Here is a 14,245-nt window from a genome sequence, read left to right as displayed (position 1 = left end):
AATTCCTCAATCAAACATCCCAGCCAGTTCAGCCTACAGGGAAGCCTGGAGTCAAGGAGTCCCACCCACACCCAAGAAGCTTCCAGGCAGCTTTTAATTGCCCCACCCATACCCTCTAAACATAAGCAGAGAGCAAAATCAAAAGACATTTGAGGAAATATCAAATATGAAAAATAGAAAACAAAACAAAAGAAACAAAGACTATGCAGGGAAAAGAAAATTTATAAAAACAAAGTAAAACCATCATTAATAGCCTCAGAGGAATAAGAAGATTGTCATTAAATGCAATGTTCAAAAACCAAACACATTTAAACAAGCGCTCTTAGAAATTAAAAATTTAAAAACTGAATAAAGATAAAATTCAGAAAATCTCCTGTCAATAAATCAGAAAGTCAACTAAGACAGAAAACCAGAGAGGAATAAGTAACAAAATAAGTCAATGCAAGTGAGGAGGAAATTTTTTTAATTTTCAAAATCATTTCCCAGAATTGAAGGTCGTGAGTCTGCAGAATGAAAAGATCCACCAAGTACCTAGCACAGTGGTTAGAAACAGACCCACACCAAGAAACACCCATTTAAAAAAGAGAAGACCATATAAACATAGCTTCAAGAGAAAGAAAAAAACAGGTTTCCTATCTATTAACAACCTGAATGGCATAGGAGATCTTAACAGCAAAAACAGAAGCCAGAAGACATTGGAGCACTGCCTTCAAAACCATAAACAAAAATCATTTCAATCTGGAATTCTATACCCAGTTGTACTATCAATCAAATAAGAAGATAGAATGCAAGGTCTTAAAAACTCAACTCCCATGAACCCTTCCTCAGAAAGATACGCTTCACTCCTCTTTCCTGGAAAGAGGAGACCCAAGGGACTTCCTAGGGTGATAGTGAAGGGAAAGCAAGAGAACAAGCTATAAACAAGATCTAAACAGTAATGAGTCCGGACTAGAATATTCAGAAGCTCTGGAAAAGACTTCAAGTGTTGAAAAAGATGAAAACACCTAAAATTTGACCAGATGACAGGAGATTTACACAGTAAAGTCTGAACTGAACTGAACTAGAACTGACTTTGTGCTAAGTAATCAGAAAATTAAGGAATTAAATAAAATAAGAATTAATTCAAAGAAAAACAAAATACTGTGCAGTAGAGTCAATGTAAGACACTTTCTGGGTCAGCACTGAATATGGTTTATATAATGTTAAGGTAAACCATAAATCTGGAGAAAAATTATGATTTACTATAATGGAAGATGGAGGAATGTAAAGAGTGTGTATCCATGGTAGAGGCAGAGGGTGTGAGAGAGCCAAATGTTCAAATGCTAGATAGAAAACTGCCTAAAACTGAAAACATAACCAACATGTAGCAAGTGTCTTAGCAGTAAAACAAAGGTAAGGTAAAAACAAAGAGCAGTAACTGATACCTCTAGAAAGCAAACCATGGGGGGGCACAACTGTTTCTCTTACTAAGCCTTCCTATTACGACTATTTGACTCCTGAATCAAGACCTTAAAATTGTATTTGACTATGAGAGATGAGGAAATGCAATGTAAGGGTGCTGAAAGACTCACTAGTGTTTTGTTAGGTTTGTCTATCCTCTGGCACACAGACACCCTAAGAACACACAGTGCTGTATACACCATGTGTTAAAGAGAGAGGGAAATAGTACTGAAGACAGTCTATGCCAAGCTAAGTACAGAGATGCAAGTTTTAAAAATTACTGACTACATACATCTGATTTCTTTCCAGGATTGCTAGGCAATGTGAAAATTTTAAATGCTATGCTTTATTAACAGGTACTAAATACTAATGAAGGAAGAAGGGCTTGCTTCAAGATAAACCTATGAATTAATAAATGCAGAAATGAAATCACCCTACCTAATCATTGAATCTGATTTAGCTTCCCTATTACAGAAATCGCAAGCAGCTATACTACTCAGTTTCAAACTGTTAACCATAAAAGAAACAAAACCAAACCACTCAGTGTTCTCTGTAACACTTGTAAGGACAATAAACAAAGTGAAAGGCTCATTCTGCTATACTGCAGCTTACCTGCAGAATTCTGTCCTGGGAAGCTGGCGTCCGCGGTGTTCTCAGAGCGATGCTGTTGTTGGTGACATTGTATTCAGACAAGAGGGTACTAGAAGCAGAGTTTGTTATGCCAGATTCCTCGGCAGTCTGACGTGCAATTTCACTTGCTTGGCCTACTTTTACAACTTCCTGGAGTTCTGCATCTGAAATCTAAAGACACGGTCATCATAGTAGCAATATTTTAACCAGGAATAACACACTTAAAACTTTCACATTCCAGAAAGATGAAATGCTGAAGCTGTGTGATGAGTACACAGGGATTCATTGCACTACTCTCTTTACTTTTGGGGGGCTTGAAAATTTCCATAATGAAGTTTCTAAAAGTCTTTCCTATACAATGTGTGGGGAAAATTCCATATGTGATATAGTATATCAAGGTGCAAAGTCTTATGTTTCCATACTGAAATTCTTTCAAACCAACATATTAATAAACCAAGAACAAAACATTAGTATTTCTACAAAACCATTTATCAATTGGGGGGGAGAGGACTAAAAACCAATTAAAATATCAGAGTCCACTGAGCCACAAAATCCCTAAGAAAATCAAAAGGTGTTATCTCAGTAATTTTACCAGAATAAATTTCCTAAGAACTTAAAAAAAAATTACAAGCAAAATCTCAATTTAAGAAATATCACTACAAGGAATGACAGCATCTGACAAAAGTATTGTATGTTTATGCCCAAGAATTTTGTGTTGATGCAACCAATGCACTCTCTTGGGGAAAGAAGCTATTCAGGTCTCCTAAATCCACCTCTCTGATTCCATTCAACTGTCCCAATTCTACAGAGCTGCACTCGTCAAAATAAAACAAGAGCTTATTTAAAATCCTCATGTTTCTGACCAACCATAATTCAGTCAAAGGAACAGAGCCCATGACAAGCTGAATGAATTATCTCTTCTCCACAACTCCCACAGTGCTCTTAATACAGCTATTATCCCAAAAAGACAAGTACGACGCAACAAAACATCCCATAAAAGAAAGCCGCCTAAAGTCCACAAAGGTGATAAAGTCCACTTTTATCAGCTACAAAAAAAGAGGCCTGAAGTCCTAACCTGCTGACAAACTGCTAAGAGCTGACAATCACATACCAAACCATCAGATGAGCAGTTTAAGGCCTGATATACTAAATTATAGAGAACTTATTCCTTATTTATCATACTATCTCACAATGATTTATTTTTATGTGGCTCATCTATTAAGTTGTGAATTTCTTAGTGGTACCGAGCACCTAGGCCCACAAACATCTGAATAAACGGTAAGCAGATGAGTTCACACAATGAGAAACCTGCTTTTATCGGATTACCTGAGGGGCAGGAAGTACTAGTTTGCTCCTCTTTTTAGTAAATTCAGAAACACCACTAGTTTGAAGAATAGCTGATGGTAAGTCAGATTCTTTCTTCCTTTTCAAATGCTGCTTGTCTTTTTTTCTATCTCTTCCTTCTTTTTCACTGTCATGGATCAAGGTGGAGAACAGATTTTTTAAAGTTACATACAGACAATAACATTAAAAGCCATATACACAGTCAAATGCTCTGAACAAAATAATCCCATTCTTAAGAAAAGTACTAATAAAAAGATGAAAACTATATACATTAAGTTGTTCCCTACACCATTACCTACCTAATATATTCAAGAGGAATGCAGACTTAGAACAGCAATAGAATTACTAAGAATATACTAAGTAATTTAAGTACTAAATATTCAAACTATGTAACTATAAAGACTATGATAAGCAAAATGTTACATAATGTGAAAAAAACATAAAACTTTTCCTATATTATGATTATGTTCTAATAAAAATATGTATGTGCACACAGGAAAATGATCAAGTACACAAAAAGGAAAACAATTAAATGAAGGGGACAGAATTAAAATATTATGAATTTTTAAATTTTCCTTTAAAATTGTTCTCAATTGTTTGATTTTTTTAATTCATAAATTTTTTTTAAAGGATACTTAAGTCCTGACAAATGATACCAGAGAGCTGTTAGGGTCTAAAGCCAGGCTCAAGGCCATCTTTTAAAGCTCCAGGAATGCCTTCTCCCCTTTCCATGTCCTCCTCTTCCACCATCTAGTCTACTCCTTCCCAAATGATTATTTTCTTCTTCAATCTCTTTACTTGTAGAGAATACCTAAAGCAAGGTCCTAATTTGAAAAATAAACACAATGGAGTATACCCAAGAAAATCCTGTTTCACAGCGGCTGACATCTGCTGTTTACTAACAATTCATGTCAAGAGAAATGGAAGGCCACTCAGGGAGCAGAAAACTAAAAGTCTTTGACAATCATAAAAGGCTGTCACAACATTCATATATAAGAATCAAAGAAACTCTAAAAGTCCCTAGAAATGAGCAAAATCCTCTGCATCCTAAGACATTTTACAAATACACCTACTTATCCCCATTAAGTGAAAAGATTTAAGAATGCAATGGTAATTTTTTTTCATTTTAATTTCATTTTAAGAAAAATGAGAGAAAATTTTCACTAGGAAAAAACAAGAAGCAACAGACCAGATTGTGACAGATTCATTCAGGCCATTAGTAAAGTAACTCACCTAGTCACAAATGGACATAAATGTTAAGACTGTGACTCAGTGAGTAGAGAGTTCACTAACAGTCAAGTGCTGACATTTCAAGAGATGCAAACAGCATTCTGTGCTAAAAACATTACAGCCAGGTCACTGATTTTCTCAGAAAGGTGACTCCATTAAATAAATAAAAGCACTACATAGGCCACATTGTGCTAAATGATAAAAATCTAGGTCTTACATGGATAATACTTGGAATTTAATAAAGTTCCTACTATACTTTTCCATTTAAATAATCAGAAAGTCAACTTACGATCTTAGCTCCCCATCAAGATCCTGTTGTCTTAACTTTCTGAAATCTGCATCAAGAGCCTGGTAGTTTTCCTCAGAAGTATCATAGAAACCAAGAGCAGGCTTTTTTTCAAATGGAATTTCAGCATTATAATCAACTCCTCTCTTCTTTTTTCTTTTCTTCTGAATTTCTATGCCAGCTGCTCGAAGTTCTCTTCTCTTTTGAAGGGCAGCAAGACGCCTAGAAGGAAAAGAACACAAGATCACCTTGAAAATCATATACAGTGGGGAAGGGATGTATCATCCAACAGAGTTAAGGAAACTATCTGACCATTTGGGGAAGAAATATTTATTTAAATCCTCACCTCACACCATTCACCAAAATCAATTCCAACTTTGATTTAAAGGTACACACATAAAATAGAGCAAAGAGAAAATGAGAAGGAACTGTAAGTAAATATGTATCTTTTCTCTGGATGGAAATACACTTACTTAATAAAAATTAAATAAAGAGCAAAGAAAAAGATCAACAGTTAAAAAAAAAAAAAGTTAAGTCTCTGGAAAGGATCCTAACGAGATATAGCTAATAAACATGTATTCCAGAAAATCTACTAAAATTCGGTAAGAAAAGTGAGAGCCTGTGGTATCTGAATCAAGACCAACTTCCTCTTCCCTTCCCGCCCCCTCCAGCTCAGGGAGACAGAAACCTCCACTCCAAGAACACAGGGCTCTCTCCCCACTTCAGCTCCCTGGCTTTCATTCCAGGAGGGGCAGGACATTAGCATCTCTCATCCTACCTCCAGGCAGACACTGCAGAGGCCAAGTTCAGTAACAGTGACTGAGAAGTAGGGGCTTCCGGATTCTTCTGCCCAGAGGCTCTACATTGGGCACGTGCTGCTGACAATGCTGGAACCAACAGTCCTTGCCTGGGCTTGTGGGAGGAGGGTTCCGTGATAGGAGACGCAAGCCAAGGAGACCCCACTCCCCACCTCCAGCACTCAGCTCCTAAAGTGGGGGTGTCACTCAGAGATAAGCACATCAGAGCCCGTAAGTAGCACTGAGAATTCCAAGCTCCCCAAAGAAACTGACTTCATTTGCAACGGGGTATGGAGACGTTCAGGCTCAGGGCACTCTTAAAAACAGTGGAAGTTGTGCTGGAAGGCAACTGCGAAGAAACTGATAGATTCATTTGAGATACAGGCTAAACTGCAGGCCCACTAGTTTGCGAGTATCAATCTCTTTCAAAAAGTAGAAGCCTTCCTGGGGTGAAAACAAATATCAAACACTGACCACAGAAACTATCCCTTCAAAGGAGCCAAAGTTTGATTGGATCAGTTTGTGGAACAATTAATATTTACACCCAAGACATTGCTGAAAACAATACAGCAATAAGCTGGCAATTAGTCAAATTTAACAACTGGGTATACCCAGCAGAAAAGATGTCACAAAGTCCTGTCAAAACTACATCACCCCAAGATGACTGTGGGCACACCCAAGACCGCGCCCCCATGAGGAGCAACCCCAGAGGCTTCACATTTCTGGAGGAGGGAAGAGAACAGACTTCAGTAAAATAATCCAGCCTGTCACTAACAAGTAAACAAGCAAGTAACAGTAACAAGGAGGGAATGGGGGAAACACAGTGCCCAGAACTGCTATGGTATATCATCCAAAGTGTCCAGTTCCCAACAAAAAAAGGTGAGACATACAAAGAAACAGGAAAGCATGACCCACACATCAGAAAATAAGCAGGAAACAGAAACTGCCTGTGAGAGGAACCAGATGTCAGATTTAACAGACAGACTTCAAAGGAGACATTATAAATATGTTCAAAAAACAAAAGGAAACCATGATTAAAGAAGGAAGATATAATGAAAATGTTGCATCAAATACAGAAAATCAATAAAGAGAAATGGTTACAAAGTACCAATCAGAAATTCTGGAGTTGAAAAGTATAAAGCTAAAATGAAACTTCACTAGAGGGGTTCAACAACAGATCTGAAGTGACAGAAGAATTAGCAAACTTGAAGACAGATGGATCAAGATTATGCAATCCAAAGAAAAGGGAAAAAAATGAAGAAACATGAACAGAGTCTCACAGAAATGTAAAACACCATTAAATGCACCAACAAATATATGCACAATAGGAATACCAAAAGGAAAGGAAAGAAAAAAAGGAGAATAAAATATTAGAAGAAATAATGGCTGAAAGTTTCCCAAATTTATTAAAAACCATTAACCTACACATCAAGGAAGCTCAACGAACTGCAAGTAAGGTGAACATTAAGAAATTCACGAAAAGAAATATACGAAAAATGTTGAAAGCCAAAAATAAGGAGAAAATCTTAAAAACAGTGAGAGAAAATGATTCATCACTTACAAGGGAACCCCAGTAAGATTAACAGTTAACATCTCATCAAAATAGTCTATACAGTATGATCTAATTTACACAAATGTTATTGTATACGTATGTACACATAAACGTGTGTCTATACTGAGAAAAGTTTGGAAGGACACATTTCAAAAGTAATTTTATTCTTTAAATAAAGAAAATAAAGACTTCAAATGACATTAGAAAACCTTTACAATATAACGCTAAGTGAATATAACCAAGCTATACAGCGTTGTATCAACCATGCCCCCAAAAGAGAATAGTACAATACTATTTCGCAAGAGAAGTGTATTACTTTTATAATCAATAAAAAGCTTTAAGTTATAAATCAGATCTGTAATTTAACATTTAAAGTAAATAACAGCCCTCCAGTGCATTTTGCATACAGACCAATGTAGTCAATTACAAGATATCTGCACAAGTTATAAAGATGTGTAGGTACTATAAGAAAATCTACAAGAAAGAGTAGGGTAAATTTAAATCTGCAAAATTAATTTAAAGCAAATAATACCAGCCATACTTGCAGATTTTTCATATCCACACTTGCCACATCCCTGACCCAGTCCACATGATTAAAAGGCTCAAAAAATTTGGCCTCCAAACAACATGGATAGAAATGGAAACGTGATTATATTTTAATCTTACTCACATTACTTAACCCTAAATAGTGTACAGAATAGAAAGGTGACTGAGATTGAGCAGAAAATTTAGTACCTCCTCTTGGTTTCTGTTTACTATCCCAGGCCAATCATACTCCCATCTTAAGTAACTATTCTGGGCTAGTGGTTGCCAGCTATGCCAAAAAGCATCCTCTGGCATGAAAGAATCCTCCATCCCAGGACCTGGCATTTCAAAGCCATACTGGGGGAACCATCAACACAATGCTAGTCATCAGGTCAGGAAGCACTTCCCAACTTAAAGACCACAAAAGGCAGCTGTGTAGGCTAGGGAGGTTACTCCAGTGCCTGAATTCCAAAAGCTAGTAAGCTCTTGTAAAGTTCACTTTATTCACTTCATCCTGGTTTCTGGGCTATTAGGAATGATGTCAATCATGCATCTAACCAAAAGGAAGGGGAAAGTGGAGAAAACCTTGAGTAGAGGGAATACTTAATTCCACTCACTTTTTAAATGAGAATGTCTATGACAGCCTAAAATGTGGTTCAAGGCTCACTGACTCCATGTTCAGCTGCGTTTCCTGTTTCACAGCCAGTGCCTGCCCAACACTAATCAAGGAGAGTAACTAACTGGCAGTCATGCCAAAGTCACAGAGCCCTGTGTCCTGTAGCCATCTGATGCCAACAGGGCAGGGTGGGTATAGCTCAGTGGTAAAGTCCTCAGTTCAAGTCCCAGGACCCCCATTTAAAAAAAAAAAGGCTACAACAAATAAAGCTTTTTGAGCTAACAGAACAAACCCAACACACTGTGTGTGTGCGCACGCGCGTGCGTGTGTCCGCCCGTCCGTCCATACACATAAATACATATCTATTATCTATATTTGGGCATTACTTCAGTCATGTGTTACAAAACCCTTTTTAAATATGTATTTTTTCTATAACTATTCTAAAATGGTTAGGAAAAATATATAGGACTTTTTCTAAGTAATAAAGAAACTAAAGCATAACTGGAATTAGACAATTCTCACTCACCCAGCAGGGCTGATAAACCATGCAGTTTCACTGGGCCTAAGGATGCAGACCTACTGTTCAACTATGGATAGAAACAACCATACCTTGCTTCTTCCAACTGTTTCTCTCTCGCTTTCCTCTTGGCTTTCTTTCCCTGAGTATTAGCCAGGCGGGCTCTAGCCTCAGAAAGCATCTCAAGTTCATCTGCAAAAATTAAGAGAAGAAAAACTAAGTTCTTCTCCCGCAGGAGCAAGGTATGTGAGAGACATATCCTAGTGCTTAAGATGAGAAAAAGCATAAATATAGTCATCATATGGTATATCATAAAGGAAATAGCTTGAGTTTTGAAGTCAGAGAAACCTAAGTTAAAAACCAGACCCACCACTTGTTAGTTATGTGACCCTGGGCAACGTATTTACCCTCCCTCGATATGTTTCACCACTTATAAAATGGGAATAACAATTCCTACTTCACAGGGATGTTGAAAAGGACTAAGCAAAATGAAATATGCAGAGCATCTATCAAGTATTCATTAAACAGTGGCCATAATTATTGTATCTTTTATTAACATCACCTACCTGGCACAGCACAAATTGTGGAATATTGTAAAAACTACTATTTAATTATAAGGGAACTGATATCTTCATTATTATTTTTCCTTCATTTTTTTCCCTCAGAACTAATTCTCTCCTCCAATACATTTTCCTTGGCTCCCTCAAGTAGAATAAATTTCATTACCGATAACTTACAGCAAGTCCTATACAAGGGTGCTCACTGAAATTATAAGGGAACTTTAGGAAAAAACCCTCAGATTCCAAGATTACCCTCCCTTCCCCCAACCTGCTGACTCAGATCTGCTGTGGAGGCCCTTGTACTTGTATTTTTTAAAGTTTGCCATGTGACAATGATGCAGCCAGCCTAGCCACAGTCTGCCTTTGGAAACTACTACCTTCAAATTTTTTAATTAAAAACTCAACAAATATTAACTGAATGCTTCACAACAACCCTGTGAAGTAAGATAGATATTATTACTCTCCATCTGACAGGAAAGAGGATCAAAGTGCAGAGGGATTACATGACTTGCCTAAAGTCACACAGCTTATACGTGGCAGATACGGCACTAAACTAGATTCAAATCTTGTTCCTCTGACTCTTGATTCAACATCTCAAAAAGGCATCATAAATCTCCCTCATAGTACTGCAGTGCTGCCTTTTCACAAAGATCAAACTACCTGCCCAAAGTCAAAAAAGTAGTTAATAGGACTGGGGCCCAAAATCCTGACTTGTTGCCTCTTTCCTCAGAACAAAAATGAGAATACAGGATCCTAAAGAGCTTGCCTGCTGGCCTCCAGGAAATCTGTCCAGTAGCATTACACAGCTTAACTCACTAAATGAATTGAAAAGCCAAAAGATAAAGGGACACTGTCCAAAAAGAGCAATCACTGTATAATATAAGACTGGATACATTCAGAAAGAGACTTAGAATAACATCTGCAGGTAGAACTGCAATTCTAAAAAGTCAGAGGGGTTTAGAAACAAACTAAAAGAGTTAAATTTCTCACAGACATACACTTACCCTCATCCATATCAATTGGATCAGGCCGTGCTGGTTTTGTTTCTGGATTTGGATCTATTTCTCCAGGTTTAAGTTTTCGTGGATCATCCGTTGTTTCCTCTTCATTGTCTCTTTGGGCAGCTTTATCCCTAGATGAGCCCAGAATAATGAATCATACTACTACACCATTTAGTCTTAGAAATACCAGGTTTCCTGGTGCTGGCACTCTTCTTTCAAAAACTCAATGGATGGGAATTAACAAAATAAAGCATTTCTATTACTGCTTCACCTGAAAGAGATGGTTTTAAATCTCTCTCTAATTTCAGTGTTTCCACTGACCATTTAACTAGCTTCTTAAATCACAAATGCAGCAAAGCCACACAAAAAAACCTTTTAGTGATGAACCAAGATGTTCCAATGGTTAACTCTCAGCAGTGTGACTGTGGGTGATTTTTATTTGCTTTTTTACTATTTTCCCTCTGATTTTCCATGATTAATATGTATGACTTATATAATATTTTCAAATTATAATTTTAAAAAAATATGTAACAGGAAACATAGTCTTGATCAACCACATAAGATGTGGAACATACAGTCCAACAGCTTTAGCTCCTCTGGCTTTATTCAGATCTGTAACTACTGTTAAATTCAGAAAATGCTAAAAATTTATTTAGCCTCATTCAGAAGATATACACACATCTTAATACTGTTTCTGGAGATTCACTTACAGAAGAAATTCATAGTGTTCCAAACACTGGGCAGCTGTTCTTCCAATGATTGGAGCAATGGTCCTCCACTGAGTTGGCATCAACTTGGCCAAGTGCAAGAGTTTTTCCTCTTCTTCTCTGGACCATTCTGTTTTCTTAATACTTGGATCCAGCCACTCATACCTAATAAAAAGATACCATTTTATACCTTAATCAGTCATCCAGCATGAATTTCCTACCTACACATTAGACATACTGACTTCTAGTATCTGAAAAACGCAAGCTAACTCTCATCCTTCAATCACAAAAGCTGTTCTTTTTTTAATAACAGAATATTATTTGGTTAAACTTAGCCCAATCCAGATTCCCTATCTCACTAAATTCTACTGTATTTTAATTATGCAAGGTTAGTAATGCTTAAAAAAGGTAACCTGACTGAAACATGATCATATGCTTTCCAACAAATGAATTGTTTCCATTCATTTTATACTTTATTAGAGATATTGAAATTATTTGCAAATAAGACAATACCACCTCATATTTTCATAATGTTTCTAGTTTTCATAGTACTTTCTTGTACTTTGATTTGATTCTCACAACACCTTGGCTTCTTTAAGCATCTGACTTACACTCACTAAATGCTTTTCAACATTACATGCTTTTGTTTGTTGAGTTTTTTAAGTAAAACTACTATGCCATCCTGTCTTTCTAATGCCCCACCCAACACATCCAGTCTGCTTAGCTGGATGAGAGGCCTGCAACCAATATACAAGCCTTACCAAACATAGGGGAAGAAGCTTAGCTCCACTAAGAGAAGCAGAAATCAGAACCACTTATGCAGTCTGAAGACCAGCTTCCTCTTTGTGGGCCTATCTCTACATTCTGATCCTTTCCCCTACCCAGGTACCTAGGAAATTACGTTACTCATACAATCTAAAATATGATCCTAGTACCACACGGGTCAGGGCTGGGGCCAGATCACTCGTGCCAAAAACACATGTAAAGAACTTAATGTGTCCACTACTCTGTGACTTAAAAGGGGACACCACAAATGAAATGTTGGGTTGTTATGTTTTGGGGAAGCAAATACACAATACTTCCACTGTATTAATGAGGAAACTCAACTACCAGAAAATTAACCATTAATTATCAATTATTTACCTGGGAAAGTAAGTTCTAAAACAACCAACTTATAAATTTTTATAATACAATCCATTTATAAGCTGGGGTCCATCTACACCTAAAAGTAGATTTATTTTATGTTTCACAAAGCACTCTCAAAAAACAATAACTCATTTGAGCCTCACATCTCCAACAGTCAGGGCCAAGTATTGTCCCCAGTTGGGAGAAAAGAGAGACAAGAGAGATGGGAGAGAAAAATGGCTTGCCTAATATCACCTAAGAAGCAAATGACAGCTAGGTCTTAAATCTGAATTCCCATCTCCCACTCCATAGTTTATTGTATCACAATGCTTGCTTTCTTTGGTAAGGTTCAAAGAACTGGTATTTTCCTCATCATAATTAAGGTCATTTTCTATTTTCTGCTCATTAACTGGTACATACCATCTGGCTTTACACTGCTTTGCTGATTTTCTATGCAGCAGTGAGGCAATCCTAGACCACTGGTTTTTCCCATATTTCATTACCGCTGCCTTCAGGATTTCATCCTAAAAATTGTCAAAGAAAAACAGTGTATTCAATCACAAAACTCCAAGTGAGAAAAGACAAAACTTAAATTAACTTTAACAGCTTTGTGCTACAAAGAGAAATATAAACACGCACGTATATCCTAGGTTTTTTTTTAAGTACAAAACTTCATTATGATAATAAAAAACAGCAAGCTAGCATCAGCAAAATTAAAGAAATTAAGAAATCCCTTAGAAAGACATCCTACCCTCCCTTACAGACAACGCCCCCTCAATCACTGGGAGTGGGTACAGTCCAATCTGAGAAACCTTACTTGACAGATTTTAAAAAAGGATTCCCCAATGTGTGGCTGTCGCTCTCTTCAAAAGGATATGGCTCGCTCATTCATTCATTCATACATTCAAAAAACATTCTCTAGCATCAACCTTATACCAGGTCTTGTGTACTTTAGGGAAAGAGAATTAAATAAGACACACACAGCCCTCAAGAAGCAAGTCAAGGGGGGACGGTATAGCTCAAGTGGTAGAGCGTGTGCTTAGCATGCATGAGGTCCTGGGTTCAATCCCCAGTACCTCCTCTAACAATAAGTCAATGAATAAACCTAAATACCTACCCCAACCAAAACAAAAAACAAAACACAAAACTCTATAAAGAAGCAAGTCAAGACTCTAGTGACTCTAGTCTCCAATCCAGGCTTCTTGCCTCCAGCTTACAAACGGCATTTTCTCCCCACTCTGACCCAAGAATCCACATCTCACGTCTAACCTAAGAATTAAATGTTTCTCCCCTAACTCACCAGTCAACTCTGCCTCCAGCCTCCCCCAGTCTCTATATACTATCTCACCAGGGCACCCATTCAATACGGAATTCACCAATCCCAGGGGAGCCCCGCAAGCTAAACCACAGACACCAGTGATATTAGAGCCAAAGATGAATGCACTTGGGGCATTTAACTTTTAGACTTTTTTCCACATTGAACTAGAGCTACATGCCTCATACATGAGCCACTCCATGCCATTCCACACCCTCAACATCAGAGACTGAAAAAGACTGCAGGGCTTTGGCCACTGCATAGGAATCCTGCTATTGCTTGATTTTGTACATCTGTCTCTTCCCCATAAGTCATCTCTTCTCCAATTTAAACAGCCTAGGTCCTTCTATGCAAGCTGTGAGGCAAGGATGACACTGACTTTATTTGTAACTTTGTTGGAGTACTGTTACATTTAATCACATCTTCAACTAAGTACATATAGCAGTTACTGACCCTACTAGAGCCATTGAGCAAACATTTGCCAAGCAAATTTTGTTACTGTCCTAGGTTCTGGAGATAACAAGATCTAGTCCTGTCTTCTTGCAGTGCTGTCTTCTGGGGAAAATAAATAGCAACTCACACTTACTGGAAGACTACCAT

General features: G+C 37.4%; 1 protein-coding gene across 1 annotated transcript in view; it reads right to left on the bottom strand.

Moving 5' to 3' along the window:
• CDC5L (cell division cycle 5 like) overlaps nucleotides 1-14,245 on the bottom strand; it is a 36,235-nt gene that overhangs the window by 20,729 nt on the left and 1,261 nt on the right. Inside the window, exons 2-8 of the mRNA XM_010979550.3 lie at nucleotides 12,751-12,854; nucleotides 11,209-11,370; nucleotides 10,502-10,629; nucleotides 9,030-9,129; nucleotides 4,934-5,152; nucleotides 3,397-3,541; nucleotides 2,053-2,241 (exon numbers count right to left, since the gene is read on the bottom strand). Of these exons, the coding sequence (XP_010977852.1) occupies nucleotides 2,053-2,241; nucleotides 3,397-3,541; nucleotides 4,934-5,152; nucleotides 9,030-9,129; nucleotides 10,502-10,629; nucleotides 11,209-11,370; nucleotides 12,751-12,854 (1,047 nt within the window). The remainder of the gene's footprint in view (nucleotides 1-2,052; nucleotides 2,242-3,396; nucleotides 3,542-4,933; nucleotides 5,153-9,029; nucleotides 9,130-10,501; nucleotides 10,630-11,208; nucleotides 11,371-12,750; nucleotides 12,855-14,245) is intronic.

The sequence above is a fragment of the Camelus dromedarius genome, chromosome 19 (assembly GCF_036321535.1).
Source record: "Camelus dromedarius isolate mCamDro1 chromosome 19, mCamDro1.pat, whole genome shotgun sequence".
Taxonomy (NCBI): domain Eukaryota; kingdom Metazoa; phylum Chordata; class Mammalia; order Artiodactyla; family Camelidae; genus Camelus; species Camelus dromedarius.
This window is presented reverse-complemented; position numbering and strand designations above follow the sequence as displayed.